The sequence below is a fragment of the Artibeus jamaicensis genome, unplaced genomic scaffold (assembly GCF_021234435.1).
Source record: "Artibeus jamaicensis isolate MK-2021 breed Jamaican fruit bat unplaced genomic scaffold, CSHL_Jam_final contig_464, whole genome shotgun sequence".
Taxonomy (NCBI): Eukaryota; Metazoa; Chordata; class Mammalia; order Chiroptera; family Phyllostomidae; genus Artibeus; species Artibeus jamaicensis.
This window is the reverse complement of record NW_026521842.1, coordinates 5,340,359-5,366,933: the sequence shown is the minus strand read 5'-3', so window position 1 is coordinate 5,366,933 and position 26,575 is coordinate 5,340,359. Positions and strand designations below refer to the sequence as shown.

At 40.4% G+C, this 26,575-nt stretch overlaps 1 protein-coding gene across 2 annotated transcripts in view; it reads left to right on the top strand.

Annotated features, from left to right (window-relative positions):
- The first annotated feature begins 520 nt into the window (after positions 1-520).
- The window catches only part of USP10 (ubiquitin specific peptidase 10), a 61,738-nt gene continuing 35,683 nt past the window's right edge, over positions 521-26,575 (top strand). Inside the window, exons 1-2 of one of the 2 annotated variants that reach the window (XM_037142411.2) lie at positions 521-652; positions 25,788-25,856. In XM_037142411.2, the coding sequence (XP_036998306.2) occupies positions 632-652; positions 25,788-25,856 (90 nt within the window). In that variant the 5' untranslated portion in view covers positions 521-631. Of the gene's footprint in view, positions 704-25,787; positions 25,857-26,575 lie in introns of both variants that reach the window. The other variant, XM_037142410.2, reaches the window with a different exon arrangement.

Sequence of the window (26,575 nt, the reverse complement as noted above, 5' to 3'; positions counted from 1 at the left end):
ATATCCTCCAATTGCCTTGTAAAGGTAATGGCACAGAGTAGGCTGTCAATGTCTGTGGAATGAATGAAAAGTGAATAAGTGAACGAATGGATGGAAATGCGATCTCCATAAGGCAGGGGACTCCCTCCACCCGATCTTCCGCGCTCATTTCCGAGACCCTGACCTAGGCAGAGCCTGGGGTTCGGGAGGCCGGGGCAGACCTCAAGCCGCGGCTCCCGGGCACCAGACGTCCCGAGTCCTGCCCATCACCTAGGTGGCCTCCCCGCTCCGTAAGAAGCCCGGGCCACAGGGTGCTTTGACGTTTTTATCTCTCTACCCCGTCCTTTCCCTTTCTGGCACTGCAGCAGGGCTCGGGTGGCTCCACGTCCGCTCCCCGCAGACACGCAGCTGACTAAGCGTCGCGGGCTCGGAGTCCACACCGGGGTAGCTCCCGCCGCGCACGCCCACCTGTCAGCCACGCGTGCGCAGCGCGCGCCCGGCGCGCCCGGCCTACCCGCGCCCCGCGGTGTGCGACCAGTGCGCAGGCGCGGCGGCCGATGCGAGTGTGTAAGTGCGGGCGAGAAGATGGCGGCAGCGGGGGAAGCAGCGTGAGGAGTCGGGCGAGAGACGAGGCTCATTGAAACGGGCTGCCATGGCCCTCCGCGGCCCACAGGTAGCTGCCGGCCCGTGCCCTCGGCGGGAAGGGGCCCCTCCCCGCGGGCAGGTGGGCACCAGGGCGGGCAGCGGGCGAGCTCCCGCACCCTGGCCCTGAGCGAGCGTGTGTGAGTGGGGGAGGGCGCCGGGACACGCTGCCCGGGACTAGGCCCGGAGCCTCCCGCCCTCTCCGCGCGTCGCCTGCCCGAGCCGCGGTCCGCCCCGCGCCGGAGCCCGCCGCTCCTCCGCCTCGACGGAGCAGCGGAGAGAGGGCGGCTAGGAGAGGGCGTGGGGGCCGTGAAGGGGTTAATCTCCGGGCTGGACCGTGCCGACTGTGGAAGTGGGGCCCTCGTCGTCCGTAGATTCAGTCTGGGGTCTCCGGGAGGCCCCGGAACAGCAGATCCATCCAAGGACTCCCATGGCCTCTGCCCAGAGCGAGCCACCAAGATTGGGGTTGCCTTGTTTCCCCTGTGCCCCACAAAGGGTGCTTTCTCAGCCTGATTGACCACTGCGGGCTTGCTGGATTTCTGGTTTTTAGATTTAAGTCATTAAGGAGAAGCCTTAGGTTACTGTTGCAAAGAAAACTCGAAATAAGCGGCCAGGACCGTACTTTTACTTGCATGTGACATCCTTTTGCACGAATCCATCTCAGCCTGGCTGACACTAACACACTCTCTTACAACAGTATCTAAAGTTTAGGGGACGTTTATAATAACCCCGTAGTGAAAGAAAGTAAAGTGCACCTTTCGATTTTAGAGAAGTATATATGTAAAGTTTAGTTCTATTATCCCTCCACCCGCATTACAGATACTCTGGGTAAAAATCGATATGCGATATGATTTGTCAAACTTGTAGACCGCTGATTTGTTGCCATCTAATGCCTAGAAATTATTGCATTTTTGCACCATTTCGATGTGTTTTTGTATTAAATACGGGGAAATGAAACAAAGTAGCTAGCTATGCGGTAAACCGGTGGACAGTAAATCCCAACCCTTTATTAATCTGTTGGTTTCTGTTGCCCTTTTGGAAATGAAGTCGATTTTAATAACTTTTAATTATTGCATGTTGTGGAATTTAAAACACGAAATCTAATTTTTAAAAAAATTAGATCTTTACAGGGAGTTTCAATTTCGTTAAACATTTGATACTTTAGTTTGCACTAGAAGTTTGCCACTTTAACTTTTTGTTCATGTGTTATCTGCTTTTAAGTATTTAGTGTAGTTCTTTGCACAAAAAAGGGGCTTGGTATTTGAATACTTTTTAGAAATGTGTAATTAAAACATTTTAAGAGATTTGATATTTCTCTTTTCCTCAACTTAAAATATTCATATAAATAGTTTAAAAAATAAGTATGGACAGGTACAGGGTCATTGTGTAATAGAATATTCATAATGATTTTGAAATGAAAAAAAGTATGTTTAGGCACAATTCACTTCCATTATTAGAACCACCAATCACTGCAAAATTGACTGAAATATTAATTAGCAATGATAATATGGAAGTGTAATTTTATTTTCATTCAGTGTCCTGCTGTATTTATGTTTTATACAACTGTATGGCCTATACTCATCTTTATAAAGTTGAAGTGGCAGAAATTAGCTGAACATAAAAGTTAGCAGCACTTTGGGGTTACTCTTTTAAAGTATGGTTTACGGTATACTAAGTTGTAGCATGGAGAGGTTGGCAAAGGAATAGTATGATTTCTCAATTTTTAAAAAAATACAGTAATGAAGTTATATGTAATAGGTTTAATGATTGGGTCCTGCTTGAGTCAGGTTGAGCAATTTAATAAGTTTGTTTTATTCAGTTACCTGCTGTCCTAAGGCTCTTTCAGCCTTTGAAAAGCCATTCATTCATTAATTCAACAAGTATTGATTGAACACTCGCCCCGTGCCAAGCGACATAATATGCATATTGCTTGTTTACTATTGGGAATGACAATTAAAGTTACATTTTTTAAGACTCTGTGTAGCTTATGTCTTATTTCCCTACTGTTGATTGAATCCTGTTTCCTGGATTGACAGGAAACAGTGCAAAACCAAGGAACATTTCTAATGCCAATAGTTTTCAGTGTTTTAACATGCTTTGACAGTTGAAATATAAGTACATCTTTAATTTATATTTGTTGTCACAAGGGTTCTGATTAAATTATTTGGGGTAATTGATTTGAACAGACCAGTCCTGCCTTGAACCAGAAGAAATTTTTGTGACCATTGCAGTCATTTATAGTGCAATCCCCACAGTAATGCTCCCTGTACCCTAATTCGATATCATATGGCTGCTCTTGTCTTGCTCCCCTGCAGCAAGCTCACCCCAGTGTTTACATTACCTTGGAATAGTAGGGCCTGCACATTTTGAACTACAAAACTTCTTGGGTCCAGTTTTCAGCATATGGTGGAATGTCACTCTATTGCTGTTGAATATCTTTATATATAGCATTTGTGTTAGTAATTCTCAAAAATGTCTCAAAAGAGACATTAAAAATATTTTATTTATCTATTTTTAGACAGAGGAGGGGAGGGAGAAAGAGAGAGAGACATCACTGTGTGGTTGCCACTTGTACACTCCCTAGTGGGGACCTGGCCTGCAACCCAGGCATGTGCCGACTGGGAATTGAACCAGCAACTCTTTGGTTCAAAGGCCAGCACTCAGTCCACTGAGCCACACCAGCCAGGGCTCAAAAGACACATTTTTATTGGCGTTTCACATAGTGAGAACTGAAGTAAATCAAGTTATTTGAATATAGGATAGTTGGAGATACCTTTTTCCTTTGCATAGCAGAATATTGAAACATGTCCTAAGACTAATGATGCTATTTAAAGTTTATGAGTGAATGGTTGTTGTCTCAGAGGTTTCTACAGACCAGCAGTGCAGATGAGCCGAATCCAGGTCCTCGCCTTCATGCTCTGGAGCCCATGCCCTTGGGACCATAGGGTCCTGAGTACAGTGAATAATAAGTGCACCTGCCTTGGTCTAAATTCTTCTCTAGAGCAGAAGTTAGGATATATGTTCCAGGGCTTGCTTTCTTTTTTCTTTTCTTTTTTTTAAAAAGGTGGAACTGACATGATTTACTACTGTTCCTGGAGGAAAACTCAGAGGCGGAAAGAATTACAAAGCTTAGTGATTTTTTAAAATCCTCACCCCGAGGACATGCTCATTGATCTTAGAGCGAGGGAAAGGGAGGGAGAGAAAGGGGAGAATCATTGATTGGTTTGCCCCCATATGCGCCCTGACCTGGGATAGGATGACACTCCATCTAACTGAGCCACTCTGGCCAGGGAGCAAATCTCCATGATTATTTGATGCCAAGCCTAGTGGCACTTTCACTTCGTACATTGCTCAGAATGTAGTACTCAGGTAATTGAAAAAAAAGTTGTATCATCTCTACTTGAATTAGTTACATCAAGGTTATTTGTGTTTTTACAGATTTCAGACATGTAAGTACTTGTTAATAATGGATCTGGTTTTTCAAGTGGCACATTAAAGGTGGTTGCTGAAGACACTTCTTACTGAAAATATTAATTATGAAAAACAGGAACAGTTCTTCTTTTGAGCTTGTAATTAGACTGTTGCATTTCTATTTACTGCCACACATGCAAGAATCACTCTGGCACAAAACAAATAAGTGTTTTGCAATGGAATTTACTGGCCTTAGGCCATTGGATTACTGTCATTTGTCACTTTAGTGCTACTTCAGCAGTGTAAATGTTCATTTCCAAAGACTTACATGTGCTTGGACTGCAGTTTTCCTGTTTATTGAAGTGGTTTCCCAAAAAGTTTTTCTGTGACCATTTCTGTCCATACGGGCTGGATTAAGAGTTTGTGTAGGCATAATAAAGGTAACCCATGGGACGTGTTCATAGTATTTGTTTCAAGAATCAGAAATTGTAGAATCTATCATAAACCTAGGTGTGTAGTCTTCAAAATGTAGTCAAAAGCTGGCTACTTTCTACTTGAAAGCACCTCAGCCACGACCCGATTTTTGGCAAAGGACCTGAGAAAGCAGAGGCTGTCAGCCAGTGAACTCCATTCCGCTCCCTGTCCTCAAACATGCTGTGCCGTGGTTGCCCTCTCCTGTGAATAGGAGGCAAGTGAGGTGTAGAGGTAGGAGCGTGGTTCGGGCTGTGAGAGAAAGGAAATGCCGAGACCTAAAGCGTGTATTCCTAGGTTTTTTGTTTCTGGCTCACTTGGGAGTCGTTAGGTGACACTATACACGTAGAGTGTTGGGTCAGTGCCTGCCACCAAGTATCCATGTACTTGGAGTGACTGCTCTTGTGGTATTTTTCTGCATCTTTTTATTGGTTATTGTTCTTCAGATCAGTTCTCAATTTATTTTTTGGTATCAGCTCGAGGGCCATCTCCTAAGCCTGCACTCTCTTATTCAAGTGTTTCACAACTAGTGCGCTAGAAATGAAAGTGCATCCTAATAGACAGACCAGGGGCCCTACTATCCTGCTCCTTTTATCTCTGTTTACTGGATGCACAAATCGGTATGCCCTTCCTCTGTCCTGGCAGAGTAGTCTTAAAAGTATCAAAAAAATTCAACATGACAGCTCCAAATTTATATTCTCAATGGAGCTACTATGAAAAAATACGTTTAAATATTAATCAAATAATGTTAAGACATATCGGGTATTCCTGGTATAAAGAGACTGAATGTAGGAAAAAACACACATTGAGACTGCACCTGTTGCTGTGGACGGCCGGCTGGTACAGGAAGGGAGTGCCATGCGCAGTGTACCCCCTGACCCCCACCCCAGCTGTAGGCCTTAGCTGAGATCCACTGGTTGCGCTGGAAGTAGTGGGGAGGGCTTTTCGGACTATTTTTCTCAGCTTGCTCACTGTTGACAAAAATGGAAGCTTATCATTATTGTGAATACATGTCAGAAACACCTATTTTATGTTTTAATGTGGTGAATAAAGCCGGGTATCAGTATGCAGGGTTAATTACATTTTGCAAGCCATAGACCTTGTGAACTGGAGCTGCCCAGGAGCACTGAATACATGGTTCTGCACAGGAAATTTTGATGTGCCTTTGGTCTAAGGAGGTGTTACAGTCTGTGATAATAGCTTTCACATAAGCATAGTGTCCTTTGCCCTGGATATAAGCAGTGCATTTTAATTTTTGTTACGTTCATTTAAATGTAGTCATGACCAATTAACTTGTGAATTTATTTGGTGTTCTGATGACTGTCAAGAGGATTTCTGGAGTTCTTTCTCTTTTGCATTTCTCCTATTTAGACTGTTTATAACTCTAGAGGAGGGAAGCAATGCCTCTCTTGAGAGACTTTCATCTTACCACATTAAAATGTGTACTCTCCCTATTTCTGAAAATACCAATCTTTTTCCTTTTGGTAGGACATGTGGAAGCTTTGGGGAAATAGAAGAGAATTTGAAAATCAAGTTTAATTCTAGAGTTTTGGGAGATTCTTGCCCAGTGTGGTAAAACAAACAAAAGACTTCTGTTGATATTTTAAGTAGAAATTCCCATTCAATGGCTACCAAGATGTGTATGTTTATTTAAGACCTGGAGTAGGCCTTCTGGGTAGATGTGATAATTGGACAAGGGAAGAACATTTTTATTATAAGACACTAAGCATTGCAGTAGTTGACATGTGGAGAATGTTGCGCAGTGTGTAAACTGTATGGTTATAAAAGTGCCATGGCTGGTTTGATCCATACAGCAACTCTGTAACGTTGTTATTACCATTTCATACAAGGAGAGTAAGTCTCAAAAAGGTGGTGGTTTTGTCACATGGCTTTTCAGTGGGTCATTAGGGACTTAAAGCAGGCCTTTGGACTTCCAAATTCTTTGCCTTTTTTACTTTGCCAAACTACTTTTGTAGAATAGGCTATTAAAAGAATAACGGTTCACCTTATGACTTCTCATAATAAGTCCTCAATGAAAGTTTATGGTGGACAAATGAAAGAAATAAAGATTTAAATGTTTAGCCCTGGCTGGTGTAGTTGAGTGGATTGAGTACCAGCCTGTGAACCAAAGAGTCACCAGTTTGATTCCCAGTCAGGGCACATGCCTGGGTTGTAGGCCAGGTCCTCAGTAGAGAGTGTGCGAATGGCAACTGAGGTTTCCCTCCCTCTCCTTCCCTTCCCTTCTCTCTAAAATTAAATAAATAAAATCTCTTTTAAAAGATTAAGCCCTGGCTGGTGTAGCTCAGTGGATTGAGCACGGGCCGTGAACTAAGGGATTGTGGATCAATTCCCAGTCAGGGCACATGCCTGGGTTGCAGGCCAGTTCCCAGCGGGGGACACACGAGAGGCAACCGTACATTGATATTTCTCTCCCTCTCTCCTTCCCTTCCCCTCTAAAGATAAAAGAATTTAAAAAAGATTAAAAATGTTTAAAGAAGTAATATGTTACTATTACTAAGCGTTACTAATGTGTTACTAATTAATTACTAAATATTGTGTGGAGTACATTTTGATATAAGTTCTTGTGTTTAAATACGAAATAAAGACATGTCATGTCTAAGACATGAAAACAATACAGAAGTAGTCAGAAAGTATAAGTCTCTTCCTCTCATGTCCTTAATCTTCAGTTTGATACATATTTCTGTGCTTTTTTCTGTTGGGCATTTTTGGGGTTGCTGTTTCATTGTGTTGTGATACAGTCTATTCTAACTGAGCTGAACTTTTTGGAGCAAGTCTTGTTTTAAAAATTACTGAAGGCATCTATGCAAATATAGTAAGTTTTCTTATTTTTACCCAATTTTGCCTGGGAATGGAGCAGATATATTGGAGATTAAAGAGGTTCATTGGGACCCAGTTTACCGAGGACTGTGGAAATGCTGTAGATTTCTTAGTAAGAAATTTCTCCAAAGAAAATGTCCAAATGACTTTTTTCTGTAAAAGCAATATTTTGAAGACATTCAGGTCCTTAATTATAGCAGTCATCTTTCCAGTTTTTCTGTTGTAAAAGAGGTCTGATTCAAATTCAAATTACTGTCTATCAGTCCCTTATGCACTAGGGACTATTACTGAGAGGAGAGACCTTTTGTTAGTTGGAGGGATTGGTAGGTCACCAGCCTGAATGAATATTGGGGAATTGGGCAGTTAACCTGGCTGTTTGTTCCCGTATCTTCTCCAAAATCAAGTATTCTTCTCCTCCCTCTTTGTTTTTTATCAAAATGGGTAAAAAGAAAGCACTTGCACCCCACACTGCACCTCAGGTCCACCTCCCCAGAGACAAGCGCATTCAACCATCCACTTCTAATAAAATGCAAAATCAGGTCTTCCAAGCTTAGTTTTCTTTTTCATTTGGAATCAATTTGTAGGACATCAGACACTTACTGAAAAGTACATATAAAGGCCTTTGTATCTTTCATGATTGTTCAAAGATATTTGGTGGCTGGACATAAGAAATGTGGAGCTTAAAAGAGAATTCCTGTGCTTTAGAAGTTCAGAGTAGTGGGGAGAGAGACAGGGGAGTCCTGTTTTAGGGTGGTAATTCCTACAACAGAGATGTGAACAGCATAATGAAAAACATTCATTCATTCATTTATTCACTCAGCAAATAGTTATTTTGTGGCTCCTGTGTACCAGGCACTGAGGATTGGAGTCAGGAGCAAAAGCAGTCGTTATCCCTCTCACCAGGGAGCTTGCTGTCTAGTGAGGGAGACACTTGCTGATGAGACAGTCACAGTTATGCATTTGTTATTCCAAACTGAGAAATGTGTCTGGAAGGAAGGGAACAGTCTGTGGGCATGGCCTGGGAAGTCAAGGAAAGGTCCCTCCGGAATTGGTGCTGTAGCCGAGAGCGTGAAACAGTGGGAACAGCATGTGCAGTGGCCCCTTCACTGGAGGGAGTTTGGAGCATTTATGGAACTCAGTGAAAGCCAGTGTGCCTTGAGCTCAATGCTGGAGATGGGAGGTAGACAGGGTCCATCCAACCTTGTAGCCTTTCTTACAAGTTATTGCCTGTATCCTGAGAAAATGTGGAGGAGGGCATGATACAGCATTTCACCACAGAACCTCGTAATCAGATTGTATTTTGGGTTCACTCTCTGACAGACCTATGTGGAATAGACTCTGGCAGGGTGACAGTGGCATTAAGGTCAGTAGAAGGGTTCTTGGACTTTTGACTAGGGAGTGTGTAGTAGATAGATATGGTACAGTCCAAGAGATATTTAGGTGTAAGATGGATTGAGAAGGAAGAGTGTGAGTGTCAAGAGAAGCTGGGAACACATTTGTTCTAGAAAGGTGACATTTAGAAGGAAGCATGAGGACAAGGGAATGTTGGGGAGAACATGCAAAGGAACAGTCTAAAAACCTGCGGCATGTTTGGGAACTGGAATAGAATTGTGGCTGATTGATGTATAGAGTGAAGTGATGGACAGGAATCGGAGGAGAGGTGAAGGACCTTGATAGTCCAAGCCAAAGACTCTGTTTGATCTTGTAAGCAGGTGGGTGTCTGGGAAATCACAGCTTTTAGTAAGTGGGTAGTATCATGCTGTGTTAACATTGCTGAATGAGATGATTGTACAGGGCAGTCGTGGCTTGTCAGGGTGTCACTCTTTGGGCTCTCCTCCAGATCTGGGAGTATACTCTTTGCTCATCTCAGCACCTCAAGCATCTTAAACCCCCAAACTTTGAAGGAAAAATGGTAGGGCATTCTTTTGGGGACCTCTGAGGCAGATTAATGCAAGACATATAGCCCTTGAATGTCATCAGTGATAATTGGATAGAATCTTTAGGTAAGATCATTTGGAGACATTATTTCCTTTATTTTTTAGGGGAGGCACCTTTAAAAACAGGTATTTGTTTCTTGATTATGCTCCTAGAAAATAAGAAAATAGGAAAAATGTATAACCTATTATATCCCACGACTCTGAGATGACTGTTAGTACAAGTGTGGGCAAAAGTAGGTTTATAGTTAGTATGAAGAAAGACATGCAGGTTATCATGATTACAATAGCTTTATTAACTCAAAAGGATGGCACAATGGCATGATAATAATAACACAAATAATGTAAATAAGTAGTACAAGAATAAGCTGTTCCATGTACTTGTAACTTGCTCACCCTTGTATTTTGAAATGCTTCCCTTTAGTGTGTTTGTAGTAAATTTTAGACATTTGGGATAATTTTATATAGTAGTATTTAAGTTATGATCCTTGGTCATGGTCTTCTCCACATGTTCTGAGTGTAGGGGTCCTTGTGACCGGGTCTGTGTTTTCGATGACTTCCATGGGTTATCTTAGCCATACTCAAGTTTCAGAGACTCCATGTGGTCTTGTTTATAGTCTTTTCCACATAATCTGTTGATCACTTTCCCATGAATGAAATTAATGAGATCATATTTTGGACAAAATTAAAAAAAATTTTTTTATCCTCAGTGGAGGACATTTTTTTTTATTGCTTTTAGAGAGAGAGGAAGGGAAAGAGAAAGAGAAAGGGAGCAAGAGAAACATCGATGTGAAAGAGAAATATCGATTGGTTGCTTCCCATACGTGCCTGGACCTCGGGACCAAACCCGCAACCCAGGTATGTGCCCTGACTGGGAATCAAACCTGAGACCTTTCGGTTACAGGATGATGCTCTAACCAACTGAGCCACACCGGTCACTCTGAGAGGTGGCATTATCAAATTTTAGCATTGAGTAGAATGAACTGTAGAAACTGAAGCAGCTGAAAAACCTGTTAGTTTTGAAGATCCACCACATTGGGTCTTCACAATGGGATTTCAGTTTTGTTGAAGTTAATTGACTAAATGATCAGTTCCTTTTCGTTAAACATTTATTCAGCTCTTGCTGTATGCTGGGGCCTGTGTTGGAGTTGTAAAGCACAATTACAGAAAACTAGAAAATGTTTTCCAAAGCCATGAGATGCTCTGCTGATGACTGCTGTGCTCCATGTCATGAGGCAGGGCCTCAGTGGACAGTATGGGAGCAGCACAGATTCACTATCGCTAATTTTCACCAGGACTGTCTAGTGTCCCAGAGACTTGGAACTGACTTTTCTGATTCATTCTGAAGCCTGGTTGTGGTCAAAATCTCTTAAGGGATGTGTGCACACAGCCAGCCAATTTGACATCAGAAGTTCTTGTTGCTTTTTTTGGTTGCTGGTCATGGATTTATCAGCTTAAGAAATTCTTGCCTCCAGTTTTTCATAAACTGGTGCTAAAATAATTACTCTTGTTTCCATCTTGGTTCTCACCGAACTCTTTGCTTTTCGATGCCATAACTACACAGTGTGAGTTAAGTGCCAGGAGCTTAAACTTTCTTTTTCATCTGTGACTAGAGTTCTATTTAGTGAGAAAGAGATGAGATAGCATTCAAAAAAATCTTAAAAAGCATGCTCTTCAGTTTTGGCTTACCTTACTACAACTTGAACTTGACATACAATGATACTATAGCAGCATTCTAGCAGTGACTAGACTGGACATAGTTGTTGAACAAATGAGGTGTTTCTTTTTCTTTTTAAGGTGGACAAAAGTAAAGTACATTGCCATTTTGTTTATTTGCCATTGATGAGTCAGCTCTGTTAATTAGTCCATCACTTCTCTATGAAAAAAGGAAAGGAATCTCATGTGCGTGGTGTGCACGGTAAGCTTCGAGGGCCTTGTGAACTTGGTGCTGTCGGTGCTCCATCTTTTCTCCTACGGTCAGTTGGCTGTTCAAGGAGGCCTCCATCGTGCCGGGCCTGTGTGGGCCCTGTGCCCAGAGCAGTGGAAGGAAGACATGGCCCTGCCTGGTGAAGGGGAGCACCACGCAGGTGGTTGTCTAACCAGAGCTCTGGCAGGTGCTCTCAAGTAGGAGTTCAGAGGCCTGGGAGTGATCTGATTGGCTCAGGAAGGATTTTTGTTGTTGTTGTTTTTAGTATCATGTGGTATGGTTCTCCATTGCCCCCACCTCTCAGCACAGCATCTTACCTTAATTGTGTGTTGAATGGATGAGTTAATTGAAGGAGGAACCAGTTGAAGGAAATAGAGAACATCTGGTTCTCGTTCAGTATGTTCAGGACTGCATATGGTTTTGTTTTGGTGTTTCTGGTTCTGGCAGTGAAGAATAGGACCACAGCATACAGAACCTTAGGGGACAGATTTGCTCTCCATAGAAGAGCTGGGCTGCTGCTCGTGAAGTATTCAGATTGATTATGGTTTTTGCATTAAGAAAGCATGGGTGATCTCTAAGCTTCCTTTGAGGTTTTTCATGATTCTCTTTATCTCTGTTATATAGTTTCTTAAATCAGGTGACTGACCTGTGTATCAGATAATTTGTTTGGTTTCATTCTTTGGGCCGTTGTTCAAGAAATAATAGTCCTGAGATCAGAGGATATTACTGATACAAATAAAATGCTTTCACCATACTTTCCCATGCCCAGTTGGTGGGTCATGACAGTGATCTTTTGTTGACCCAGCCAGAGCATATGCCTGTATCCCCCAAATTTCAGAGCCACAGAGACATCAGCCTTCAGGTAGAGCCTAATTGTGTGTCAGTGATGAACTTGGAAAGAGAACTTTACAGTTGGCTTGCCTCCATTATTTTTTATATTTGCTACCTTTATCACCTTAGATATCCCAGCTAATGTCATCATTTATTCCAGTAGTTATTTTTGGGACTCAGCAATGTGCCAGGCACTATGCATACAAAATGAGTAAGAACAAGTCATCTCTGCCTGAGACCCTCTGCTCTAGACGTGCTGCTTTCCTCTGTCCACGTGCAGCTTGCTCCCAGGCTTTTTGGTCACTTTGTGTCGATGACATTTTCTTAGGGAGGCCTGCTTTACTGCCCACTTTCTAAAGTTAAAACCTGCTTCCCTCTTGCCATCTTCTTGCCGTGCTTTGTCTTCAAAGCACTTACACCTTCTGATACCCCTGTATATGTAATATTCTCACATAGTTATTTTACCTGTTTTCTTTCTCCCCTTACCAGAATGTAAGTTTAATTAGAGCAAAGATTTGTATGTTTTTTCACTGATACATTTCCAAGGCCTAGAACGTAAGTGTTCAATAAATATTTATTGTGACTAAATTAGTGAAAGGTATAGCACAGTTCACCTATTCACAAAGTCCACAGTTGAATGTGGAAGAGGCTAACCTACTATTAAAATCCAGAGCAAGTAACTCAGTAGCTTTTTTGGGAAAACAGTTCGCAAAGATGGGACTCATGTGAGAAGCACTCAGCCAGCAGGGGCCAGAGAGAAGGCAGTCAGTGTGACAGATGCCATGTACACAGTGGCGTGGAAGTGCATGGAGACAGCTGCAGCACAGGGCTGTGTGGGGAGATGTGGCAGATGAGTCTGGAAGGGCAGAAGGAAGGGGAGCCAAGTCTGAAGGCTTTTGCATGCTCTGCGTGAGTCTTTTATCCTGAAAGGTCCTGGGAGCCTTGAAAGGCTGTTCCGAGGGACCAAAATAATCAGATTCACATTTTAGAGAAAGCTCTGTGGTGGCTGCATGTGGTTTTTGTTCGGAGGTCCAAGGGTGAGACTCAAAGCAGGAAGACCAGTTAGGCACCTGCAGTGATCCAGTTGAGAAGTGCTGAAGGCCTTCAACTCTCGGGCAGTGGAAATGAAGGCTTTGGGATAACCAGGATGCATGGGGAGCTAGACAGCTTCATTGCAATGTATTTGTAGTAATGCATTTTCTTTATTAATAAATAGGCTTATGTTATTTTGTAAAGTGTTTACCTCTTGTATTGTGAATATTCTTTTTTTTTTAAGTTTTTTAAAAGATTTTATTTATTTATATTTTAGAGGGGAAAGGAAGGAGAGAGGGAGAGAAATATCAATGTATGGTTGCCTCTCATGTATCTCCTGCTGGGAACTGGCCTGTAACCCAGGCATGTGCCCTGACTGGGAATCGAACCTCAATCCTTAGGTTCGCAGGCCTGTGCTCAATCCACTGAGCTACACCAGTCAGGACGTGAATATTCTTCATAATTAAATATTTCTCTGCAGTATTTAAGTACTGCAGAATATTCACAGGCTCTATTTTATGCATACCGAAAACAGTATCGTTGGCATTATTTAACCCATTTTAAATTTTATTTATTTTTCTTTAATTTTTTTCAATTACAGTTTACATTCAGTATTATTTTGTATTTTAGGTTTCTGGATCAATTTTTTAGTTTCTGATTATGAGTTGAGTCTCTTCTCAGAGCTAATTAAAGTACAACATAGTAAACTGAAAGATGAATGGTTTTAATTCATTAATTATTTTGGAGCACAATAGGAGATATATTTTGCTAAGTAATATGGGGAAATAATTAGTGATAATTTAAAACACTGCTTCCTCAGTGGACAGGGCAGGTCCTTAGCTGTCAGCACCCCTTTTACGCTGTTTTATTTTAAGCAGATAGTAATTTTGCAGTTTTTACTGCTTCTACCAGTTCTTCTAAGTAACTTTGGTTTTCATTAACAACCAAAGCAGCTCATTAAGGGGAACATTCTATATTTCTTCCTTAAAATTGGAAGGACAGGATTTATATACCAGCTAACATAAGTACTTGTTAGACAGCTATAGATTTTCTAAGGTATTTGAAGAGACCATTGGCAATGACCAGCAAATTAGAAGAAAATCATTTATATAGTCCCGATTGTCTTTTAAGAGGAAGCACTGGTTTAGTGATGTACTTTCCTTTCTGGCAGGTGGCTTTAGTAGCCAAGCTTTTGTTGGTTTGGTTCCAGCATATTTCATTGAGTGAAAAATCCTGTAGAACAGTTGCACTTACAGATTTTTGCCTGTGTAGCACTCTGTTTAATGAAATGCTAGAATTTTGGTTCATTGTTGTTGGCAGTCATTGTCTGTGTGTAGTGTGGGGTTCGAGTAGGTGGTCAGGGCACTCAGGCAGTTACAGAGACTGAGCCAGGAGCCAGCAGCCTGGGGTGGTAATTGAGTGATGACGGCACAGAGGCTTCAATGAGGGCAGGTGCCCATACAATCATAACAGGGAACGAAACACAAGTATCACGCTCAGTGGTTTAGGGGGTGTTTGTTGTGTACCACTAGTAAGGGTGTTTGGACTGAGGAACAAGAAATCTTTTTAAAAAACACCAAAAACCCAAAGTGTGGGTGTTCACATTTTTAAAGAATTCTACTCACGTAAGTGGAAGATTAGTAGTACTATGGTCCTTGGCCTTCAAGGGCTGTTTTTAGACTACAGTTTTAGCTCCCTTAGTTGTAGATGTGCATCCGTTAATTAATTTGTGCATGAATTTAAAAATCAACTGCATGGTGGTATAATTTAATTAAATGTACCCATTTTAAGTTTGCAGTCGATTTTTGACAAATGTATAACCCAAGGTAACTACCACCACATTCAAGATACAGACTGTTTCAGTTGCCCCAAAAGTTCCTGTATGCCTCTTTGCCATGAATCCCTACCTATACCCAAGCAATTACTAATCTGGTTTTTGTCACTATAGGTTGTTTTCCTTTCTAAAATTCCATTTACATGGATGTATACAGTGTACTCTTCTATCTGGCTTCTTGTTCTCTGCATCACATTTTTTAATTTCTCTGTATCACATTTTTTAATTTCATCCATGTTGCGTGTAAGAGTTCTTCCTTTTTCAGTGCTGAGTAGTATTTCATTATAGGGGTTCATCACAGTTTGTGTATCTCTTCACCTCTTGATGGACATTTATTATTCCAGTATTTGACCACTCTGAATGAAATGGAAATGGTTGACTACATTCACAGACAAGTCTTTGTGTGGGCATATGTTTTCTTACACATTTCTCATGGGTAAGATAACTAGAAGTGGGTTTCTTGGATCATACAGTATGTTTTATTTTATAAGAAACTGCCAGGCTTTTCCAAGGTAGCTATATTGTTTTACGTGGTACCAGCAGTGCATGAGAATTTCCCCTTTTTCCACACTCTCATCTATACTTGGTATTGTCTCTCTATTGTCCATCAGTTTAAAAGGAAATAATTTTTTGTTCACAGAGATATGAGTTTGTGTTTATGACAGAAAAGTGAATCTGAGTGCAGATAGGTAGTTCTTATTGAAATACTTTTTTTTTTTTAAGTTTAAACACAAAAGAGAGGAGAACAAGAAAATCTTAAGAAAATGCTCTCCTATTTATTTTTAGAGAGAGGGAAGGTAGGGAGAGTGGGAGAGAAACATTGATCTATTGTCTCTCATGGGCTCCCACCAGGGGCCGGGACTGCAGCCCAGGCGTGTGCCCTGCCTGGGATGGAACTGTCGACAGACTTTCCACCAACCGAGCTGTGCCACTCAGGGCAAAAACGGATTTTTAAAAGGCTGACCAGCCCTGATACTTTCTGATCACATCCATGATCTGCTTTGCCCGCCTGCCTGCTCCCCCCCCTACTGCCACCTTTTTTTTTTTTCTTGTAGATTTAAAGTTTTAAAAGTTGACTTTTCCTTAGTTAGGGAGACCATGTGGTCAAAATAGGTATTTTAAAGCTTTTTGTAAAGCTTAATTCAGTTTCCCTCATATTTAAATGTTATATTTAAAAATCAGATGTTATATCTTGATTATGTTTAAAGATTATATTTAAAGATGAAAATTGTACTCCTGGCTGGAACTTCTCAGGTAATAGTTAAAAACCATAAAAACCAGTCAGAATGGTCATGTTAAATTTTTGTTGTGAATATGTGGAGGTTATCATTTCTTATCCTGAGAGTTTGATTTGTTGTGGCTTTTCTCTCTTCCTGAATTCACTTGTTCAGCAAAGCTATTTTAAGCACCTACTATATGCTAAGTACTGCATTAACTGCTAGCGATACAAACGACTTTAACTTGGTTCCTGTTTTGGAGGCATAATAATATGTGTACAGTAAATTTCACCCATTTCAAATGTGTAGCGTTTGATGAATTTAACGAATGTGTGTATTTTTGTCATCACCTCCACAAGCAAGATAACCATTTCTACCATTTCCATCACTCCCAACAGTTCCCCAAGTTTCCCTTGTGCACCTCTGCAACCTGTGCTCTCATTCCTCCCCGGCCCCCACAAAGATAGAACTACAGTTGATCCTTGAACAACACAGGGGTTAGAGCTCGGACTTCCCATTGTCAGAAGTGGTATATGACTTTTTAAAGATTTTTATTTATTTACTTCTTAGAGAAAGGGGAAAGGGAGAGAGACAGGGAAAGAAACATCAGTGAGTGAGAGAGAAATCCATTGGTTGCCTCTTGAATGCTCCTGACAGGAGAACCTGGCCCACAACCCAGGCATGTACCCTGACTGGGAATCGAACCTATGACCCCTTGGTTTGCAGGCTGGTGTTCAATCCACTGAGCCACATCAGCCAGGACAAAAATTGTATATAACTTTTGACTCCCTAAAATTTAAGTTGCCCCTCGGTATATGGTCAGCCCTTACTGTCTGAGGGACCCCCAGCCACGGATCAAAAACAGCAAAGGTATTTATTGGAAAAAAATCAAGTGAGTAGACCTGTGCAGTTTGAACCCCTTTTGTTCAAGGGTCATACTGTTTCAGGTTCTATTGTATTGACTTCTGCCTTTTCTCCCCTCCCCCTCTCTTCCTTCCCCCTGATTAGCACCAAGATGTTTGTAATAGATGTGCAAATAGGTGGAATGTTGAGCTTTCAGTGGGGCTGTACCAGATAACCTGCACTGAATTCATTCCCTAATTTATCATTTCTGTTCCATGTGATAAATTTTCTATATAGCAAGTTATTGAATAATTGGGCTGTCTCTTTTATCTTGCTGTTTAGTACTAGTTTAGAGCAAAGCAAGTTAAAATTTAACTGCCATTGTGTAATGTAATTCATGCAGATATGGACAGTTGGTAAAAGTGGTGTTCTGTTAAGTGAATCATGTTTTTTAATTTGGAAATGTAGCCTATCAAAACAGATTTTAGCTCAATCTCCATGAAAGCACCTAAAGTATATACAGCAAACCTATTAAAATTCCTCCTTTGAAAGGTGAGAGTGTATTTTTTTAATGTTTTTATATTTACTTATTTTTTCCATTACCATGTATCCCTCTCATACCCTTTTCCACCCCTCCCCCCAGAGGACCTTTTGATAGGACTTTAATAGTCAGAATGAGTTACACAGATCCTACAAAAATAGATGCTAAATTGCAGTACTTTGACGTTTGAATCCTGAGAAGAAGAAATGCTGTCTGTAGCAGTGGCTTTGTTAGACAGTCTATCCATTTTCAGGACCCCTGTGCCCCAAGCAGAATTCTGCTACAGCCCAAGTCAAGGAACAAGTCTTTCTCTGCTTCCCTCTTTTTTGTCTTTTTTTTTTTTTGCCATTGGTAACAGTTATTGCAACTTACAGTCCACTTGTGCTGTGACAAAACTATGAATGTCACCTTGTCCTGAACCCTGTGTTTGTCTGATTCACAGTTTATTCTCATTAAGTAGCATAGTTCTGTGGATAGTTGGTGCTCAATGCATATTAAATCAACGAAATTTCTGCTGTGCATTGAGTATTTAAACAGTGTTATCCCCAGATGTTCACTCAGACATTTCCCAAAGTTGAAAGCTCCCTGTGATGACTGTTCAGTAGATAGATTTAGTTATCTGTTAGGTATGGGACCATGATCAATAGAATTTAGTAAAGAAACAAATTTTTAATACAAGTATTGACCTGATTTTTTACTTCATTTATTTTATTGAGATATAATTCACATACCATACAATTCACCCATTTAAATAACAAAAGTTGTGTGGCTTTGGGACATTTCATTACAAAAACCTCATACCTATTAGCAGTGTACCGTACCTCCGCCATTCCCCTGTTTCCCCAGCTCCTGGCAACCACAATCTACTAAATGTCTCCAGGGATTTGCCTCCTGTGGACGTTTCATATGAATGGAATCATACAAACATGTGGCCCTTTGAGTCTGGCTTCTTTTACTCAGCATCCAGCATCATGTTTGGGGGAGGGATCCATGTGGTAGCCTGTATTCTTCTGCAAATATTTCTAAACCTGTGTTTTTTTAGTTGTTGTTAGGTCCAGGAGATCCTCTTGGAACTGGGAAGAACTTTGGAGGTTGTCTAGTCCAGCATCCCCTCATTTTAGAGGCAAGGTTAAGGCTTTTATTACTTGGAACATTTTATTAATTCTTAATGTTTCTCATATCCCAAATTCAGTTTCCTTGGGTGGGGGAACCAGGGAGGAGACAGCTTTGTATTTCTCTTTGGCTTCTTTTTAGCTGTGACTTGGTTCTCTCCTCTCACCCAGTGAGGCTTGGCTTTGGGTCTGTGTACAGGAGTTGTTCCTGGATATGGGGTCATAGTTGTCTGACCACCGTGGAACATATAATGTACATACAATGTACGTGCAGCAAAGTGTATTGATCAATGCCTTTGCATCGTAATTTTTACCTCAGAGGCTGCTCTCCTATTTCCACGAGTCTTTTTGAAAGCAGAGATCATTGATTTGGTGGCACCCAGCAAATGTGTTCTTGCTTCTAGAGAGAAAGTTTTGGAAGCTTGGCTGAAGACTCAGCATGCTGTACTCCAGTGCCTCCTGGTGCTGTGTTTTCTGTGGCCCTTCAATCTGGAGAATATGCAGGGGGACTGGAAACATCTGTCCTTCTTCTCACCTTCCTTGGGTTGAAAATCTTTGCTTTTCCTCTAGCACAAACACTGGTATTTACAGTTTCGTCCAGCCCTTTCCCCAGGGTTTACTGACCCCAGGCCCACTGACCCTCTGGCCTCTGATCTCCTCCAGAAGACAAACCCAGCACAGCTATGCCCAGGGGCTGTGCTTCACTGCAGTGTCTTGTTTCCATCCACACTGTATTGTGGGCATGCCCCCCTTTTCCTGAAGCATTTCTTGAATGTATATATTTCATGTCCTTCCTAGAAAGAATCAGGGAGAATAATCAGACACAAGAACAGTGGGAGTTCTGAAAGCCTGAGCTGGGGTCAGTTGCGGATGAGGGGGAACTGAGCTTTGTTCCTGGTGGTGGAGAAGAGCCACTCTGCCTCCCAGGCTCGCTTCCTCAAGGGGTATGGGGAGGTTGGAAGGCCTCGTGATGTTTCCCTGACTGCAGGCCTTTCCTGTGGGTGTCATAGCAGCTGGGAACAGAGCTCTCGATGCAGCTTTCTTGACTCCATTTTTCATCTGACATTGGCAAGGTTGCTTAAAACCGAGGGTAGTTTTCAGCTTTGCCTTACTTGTGTATTTGATAAAGCTATTAGAAGAGTAGAGTTACTAATGACATGGTTATTTTTGTAACAAGTTGTGGCAGACTGAGGAACTTCAGCCACTTTGTTTGTTTTATCCTCAAAGCACCCATTTATTGAACATCTGTATGTGCTAAGCCTTGCACCAGGCTTCGGAAATGCACGTATTGGGTTGGCCAAAAAGTTAGTTTAGTTTTTTCCGTGAAATAAAAGACACATTTTTTATTTTCACCAATAACTTTATTGATTTGGATATTTTGAGTGCGTTGGCTATCTCCCGTGTGGTATAATGTTTTTAGTTAATGTCTTGATTTGATCACTGTCAACTTCAACTGGTCTACCTGACCGTGGAGCATTGTCCAGTGAGAAATCTTCAGCAGAAAACTTCGCAAACCACTTTTGACTCGTTCGATCAGTCACAGCACCTTCTCCATATGCTGCACCAATCTTTTTATGTGTTTCAGTTGCGTTTTGAAATAACAAAGCATAATATGCCAAAATGTTGCATATTTTTCCATCTTCCAATATTAAAATGGCTACACAAAATTTCACCAATTTTGATACTTTTTTTAAAAAATGCACACTGATATTTGCATTTGTTATGACAGCTGTCACAATACAATCTAACAAAATTCTTTTGAATGAAGTTAAAGACACCAAGTGCTACTAGAGAGCAGTCATATAGAAAAAACCAAACAATTTTTGGTCAACCCAATACTTGTAATTCCTATTGTTTAATCTCCCATGCGAACTTACCATATTTTGCCACATATAATGTGCTCCTGTGTATTAATGCACACCTGTGTTTTGTGTGCATTGTACATGGGATTATTATGCCCCTTATTACAACCATGGTATGCAATCGTTATACCTGTGTATAATGTGTACCCTTATTTTTCCCTCAGATATTTGGGCAAAATGTGCATTATACATGGCAAAGTACGGTAGCAGTCATATGTTTCATCTCACTCTGCTCTTACGGGACGAAGTAATTCTTGTGGTCAGTGGCATTTTCTTCCCCACTGATTATAAATCCTGTGAAATCAGGCACAAAATCATTTTTTATACCCAAACAGTATTTTTAAACTAAAAATAGACTTTAAAATATGTTAATCCTCCAGAGGAAGTAGAATGTTTCACTCTTACATAAAGAGAGAAAGGTTTTCCTTAACAGTTTACATCTTTAGCTTTAAAAACTCATTTTTTTGGAAATAATTTCAAATTTACAAAAGTTACAAAAAATAAAAACAGTACAATAGTACCTCCTTACCCCTCATTTCTTCCGTGAACATACGGGGAATACTCATTCTTCCAGGAAGTAGAAATCCCAACCAAAACTCAAGGTGGTGAACACCTCGCAGAGATGATGACAGCCACTGGTGCCACCTTCTTCTCAGTCCTCTGTTATCTCAGTCATAAAGTTGAAATAATTGTATTTTATCTTAGTGAAAAATAACTGCTCACTTTCAGAAACTCGTACATTTTAAGGATTGAAAATAAATCTGATTATGACAAGAGGATATGATTCATGTATATTTTGATAGATTTGTTTATTGTTATATGTGAGCCAGGGTTAGAAGAAATTACATTGGGGTTTAAAATAGCTCTGGTTTAGGCATTTGTCAAGTGTTAAAATATTTTAGCATCGCACAGTTGGCAGTCAGCAGTTGTTTACGGTGTCTTTTTTGGAGTAAATATTTTCATCAAGCTCTACTCTTTTGTCAGTTCTTGAAGATAACAGAGGTGCAAACTTACAAATTCTCTGCAAAATGGGTATATATGAATAGTTGTACAATGATTTCTGTTCATTTACTTTTTACAATTTTTTTATCCTCACCCGAGGACTTTTTTTATTGGTTTAGAAGGAGAGAGGGGAGAGAGAGAGAAGCGTTGGTACGAGAGAGAAGCATCGATTGGTTGCCTCCTGTACACATCCAGACTGGGATTGGCATCCGGACTGAGGTTGCCCATGCCCAGAACAGGGATCAATCCTCAACCTAGGTATGTGCCCTGACTGGGAATTGAACCCGCAACCTTTTGGTTATGGGACAGTGCTCCAACCTACTGAGCCACACTGGCCAGGGTGACTTTTTACAATTAATTCTTTACTAGATAAGGTATTTATGTGATTCAGAACTAAAAATTCTGAATAGATGTACACTAAGACACAAGTGGTAAATACAAGGCCCACGGGCCAAATCCAGCCCTCCACCTTGTTTTATCTGGCCCCGCACCTTGTTTCTGCCTGGCGGCAGTGTCGAACTCTCAGTGAACTGTTAAGGAGTAGTTACATTTATACAGTCCTAAAATTGCATTCGGCCCTTTGAAGACAACTGCAAGACTGATGTGGCCCCCTGTGAAAATGAGCTTGACACCCTGCACTAAGAAGTCACCCCCTCTTCAGTACCCTCACTTGGTTTCCCTGCAGCTCCGTATAGGTAACGGTTACATTCCCTTTGTGGTTCTTTTTCTGTCTCTCTATGCAAACAGCAGTAGCTATTTCTCTCTTCCTCTCTTTTTTATCCAAAAAATACTTTCTTTATTTAACAGTATCTTCGAGATTTCTCACTACCCATACATGAAATGCTTCCTCATTTTCCCCCCAGTGAATTTTTAATCAGATCGAATGTGTGTGTAACTGTGGAGAAATTATTGATATTAAGTTGTAATAAAAGTACATTTAGAATCTATAGCAAACTTTTTCAAATAATGCTTTAAAAGTAAAAAATTAACTAAAAATAGTACAATTGCAAGTAATGGGAGGAAAAGTCTTTCCCTGGAACCTTTCTAAGTGTTTTGTTGGTCGGGAGGTTGTGCAGGAATTAGTCTGAGGTTAATAATTTTCTGTTTTATAGAAGGTCTTTTTTTCTTGCAGTCTGTTTATTTGATCTGCCAGAATCTCTTCAAGAATACAGATTTTTTAAAAAGTTCTGTTTCTTGTGTTTGCTGGGTTTACTCATTTCCCCCATCACTTTTTAAAAATCCTCCTTTGAGGATTTTTTTTTCTTTTTAACTGCTTTGAGAGAAAGAGGAGGGGAAGAGAGAGAGAAACAGACAAACATTGATTGTTTGCCTCTTGTACACACTGATCAAACCTGTAACCTAGGTGTGTGTTCTGACTGAGAATTGGACCCACAGCATTTTGGTGTATGAAATGATGCTCCAGCCAACTGAGCCACCTGGTCAGGGCTTGCCTCCTCATGGTTATTACCTCTGTTGCTGTTGATTTTTCTTCACTTTGGTGTCCATTCATATGTGAGGACTAAAATCATTAGTATTTTAATGAGTATGTGTTTTCTTGGCAGTTAGAAAGGTCACTGTTTTTCCCCTAGGGCTTTTCCTGTGATGAATGTTTTCATCGATCTAAAAAGTTCCCTTGTGCCCGTCTGTAATCAGTCTTTCCCCAGACCTTGGCAGCCATTGTCTGTCTGTATATATGTTACCCTAGAATATTATGCAAGTGCAGTCATACAACATGTAGCATTTTAAGTGGCTGCTTTCACTTAGCATGATCCTTTTGACAGTCATTGAGTAGTAATTTCATTGAATAGATGTACCACATCTATCTCTTGATGGGCATTTGTGCTCATAGTTTTTTCAATTATGAATAGAGCTGCTGTAAATATTAGTATAAAGGATTTTTTTTAAATGGACATAGTTATTTATTTCTCTTGGGGAAGAACCTGGCAGTAAGTAACTTTATAAGAAACTGCCAACTCTTTTCCAAAGGGACTACCGTTCTGCATCTGTATCAGCCATGAAGAGTAGTCCAGTTGCTCCACCTCATGAGCAGTTGGTATTCTTAGGAATATTTGATTTTTAAGATTTTATTTATTTATTTTTAGATAGGGGAAAGGAGGGAGGAAGAGGGAGAAAAACATCAAGGTGAGAGAGAAACATAAACCAGTTGCCTCTTGTATGTGTCCTGACCAGGGACCAAACCTGCAACCCAGGCATGTGCCCTGACCGGGAATCAAACTGGCGACTTTTTAGTTTGCGGGACGATGCCCAACAACTGAGCCACACCAGTCACGACTTTTTTTTTTAATGATTTTATTTATTTTTTAGAGAGAGGGAAAAGGAGGAAAACAGAGAGAGAAACATCGATGTGAGAAAAGAGGAGTGTTTTTTCTTAGGTCTGGCTTGTGTTTCTGTTTTCTCCTGAGTAAATTTTGAGGCTTGTGTTTAGAGTTAAAGATCTTTGTATGTAGCGGGACTATAAAGGAATAGCAGTCAGCAGTATCATTTCTTTACCTGCATCTCACCTCTACCTTTCTCTTCTTCTTTTTCACACAAAGATACCTTTCTCTTGCTTGAGTGAAATCAACAAGCTTTTTCCCAGTGTTGAAGATGAAAAGACCCTCAGAGCTCACGGAGCTAACAATGAAAGTATTTCTAAATTGTTGTGGGACTTTGCTTATTTTCACCATTACTTTTTCCCCCAGTTAATTTTGTTTGACAGTCAGCAGTTCTAATCCACATTGACTGTAGATTTTTGAAAGTGGTGACAAGTATGTAGGTAAACCAATTTATAGAGCTCATATAGTGGCTCTTCATCTTCATTACGCTTTCTGGACTGCCACACCGGATGTAGTTTGGGACATTCCTTTTTCCTTTGGACTAGGCAGCTGGTTGAGCCTAGTGTCAGTGGGTACGTCTGGAGCTCCCATCTCCTCCATGGCAAATATATCGGATCTGTCTGAGTGTCCCAAGAGTCACGTTTCTGGAAACTCAGTCCGTGGATGCACTTGTGAATGTCACTGGTATGTTCTCTGATGACTACCTTGTAGATGGCAGAATGGCCTTTCCTCTCACCGTCTTCCCACACCCGCCCTGTGGCAGCCATCCTGCTGGCCCTGGTTGGAAAGGAAAAGCTTCACATTACTTTCAGTGCACAGTTTCTTTGTGGACTGCAGCATGTATATGTAAATACTGTGTCAAGATGTTTTTGTTTTTTAATATATATTTACAAGTTTGGTAGCTTCTGCAAAAGAGCTGTCCAGAAATGTTTTTCCCCAGAATGTCAATGCATTCTTATTAATAGGCTGTGAGAGTTAGTTGTTAACTTATTCACATTTATAGTAATGGTAACATCCATTCATGTCATATTTAGTTACTGGTTATTTTTGAATCACATACTTGTAAATTCCCCTGCGGGTTACTAGCCTGTCAGCTCCATTTTAGCAGAGGAACCACAATTCTGTTTATCATCTTTATTTATTCCTAGGACCGATCATGGTGCATAGCACTTAGTAGTTGCTAAATAGTTAATCGATTAAATGAATAAATAATTAGTGAGGGATTCTCCTTTGTAGAAATATAGTCACAATGATTCTTGTCAGGGACTTATTTCTTGAAGCTCCAGAGAGAATATGAATTGCCAGACACTTGTTAAACTTGCTTCCATGTAGTTTAACCAGTTGTTTTTCCAGAAAGTCCCATTCAGAATTAGGGTTCAGTGCAGTGAGGGTTCACAACTAGGTTTATGTCTATCAAGTAATATGTTTATCTGTTCATCAGGTTTCAGTGTATTTTAAAGATAAAAATTACATGTTTTTAAAGATCATTAAGATCATTAGTATTTTCCTCTTTTCAATTTCCCTATCTTTCCATTTGAACCACATTTTCTGCTTTTCTTTAGTATGTATGGCAGAGAAAACTGAAATGGAAGTAGTGGCATGAGTCAGCAGAAAGGTAAACGGAACAACTGGAAATGTTTGTTAGTCAAAAAACTCTCCTATAAGCAGAACTTTACTTATGAGTTTGGTATACAGACCTGCTTTGACCTGTTTCAAAATAAGCTTTAACAATTTCAGAGTGTTCTTTGACAGTTTTGTAGAAGAATCTAAGTAGTATTTTCTTGTTTGTTATCAGAAAATATGACAACTAGAAATCTCACCTTGCAGACCTTTGATTTGTTTAATTAGGAAAGGGCTGTGGGGATTCTAACCCAGATGTTTCATGTGATTATTTTAATATGTAGTGTTTTTTCCTGAAAGTATATAATATGTATGGTTTATGTGATCAGTGATTCTCTCTCTTTTTTTTTCCCAGTATATTTTTGGAGATTTTAGCCCTGATGAATTCAACCAGTTCTTTGTGACTCCTCGCTCTTCAGTTGAGGTAAGACAGGACTTTGTTTTATTGAGTATATGTGTAAATAGAGTTAATTGTTATGTTTTAATTTTGATTTTTTAATTAATGCTCTTTGACAAGGAATTCCAGTGTACAGAAAAGCACAGAGACTAATATGAGAATGTCTGAACCCACCAACCAGACTTGGCTAATACTGTCAACTATGTTTATAAATAGCAAAACATTGCAGATACAGTTGAAACTTCCATTTACATCGCCCTTTTGCATTTCATTCACCCTTCCCCAGAAATAATGACTGCTGAAATTGCTAAGTATTGTTTTCTGACTGTGATTTTCACTTTTTACTATATGTGTGTATCAATAAATAGTACATTGTATTGTTTGATATAAAATGTCACAGATGGTTTCATACTACATTCATCATTTTGTAGTTTTTCTTAAGCTAATGTTCTTTAGATTTATACTGGTACGTTTTGTTCTTTTATTTTAATTGCTCAATACCAGTGATTAAACACACCACAATTTATCCTTTTTACTATCGAGGACTATTTAGGTCTTAGTTCTCCCACTATTACAAAAATGTTGCAAAAAGACATATTTTTGTCATGGCTTCGCATGCTCCTGTGGGTTTCTCCGGGATGCATTCCAGGATATATTCTAGGAGTGGAACTGCTGGGTTGTGCAAGGTATAAACATCTGTAGATTTACTAAAGACTGCTAGTCTGCTAAGTTTAGGTTTTCATGGT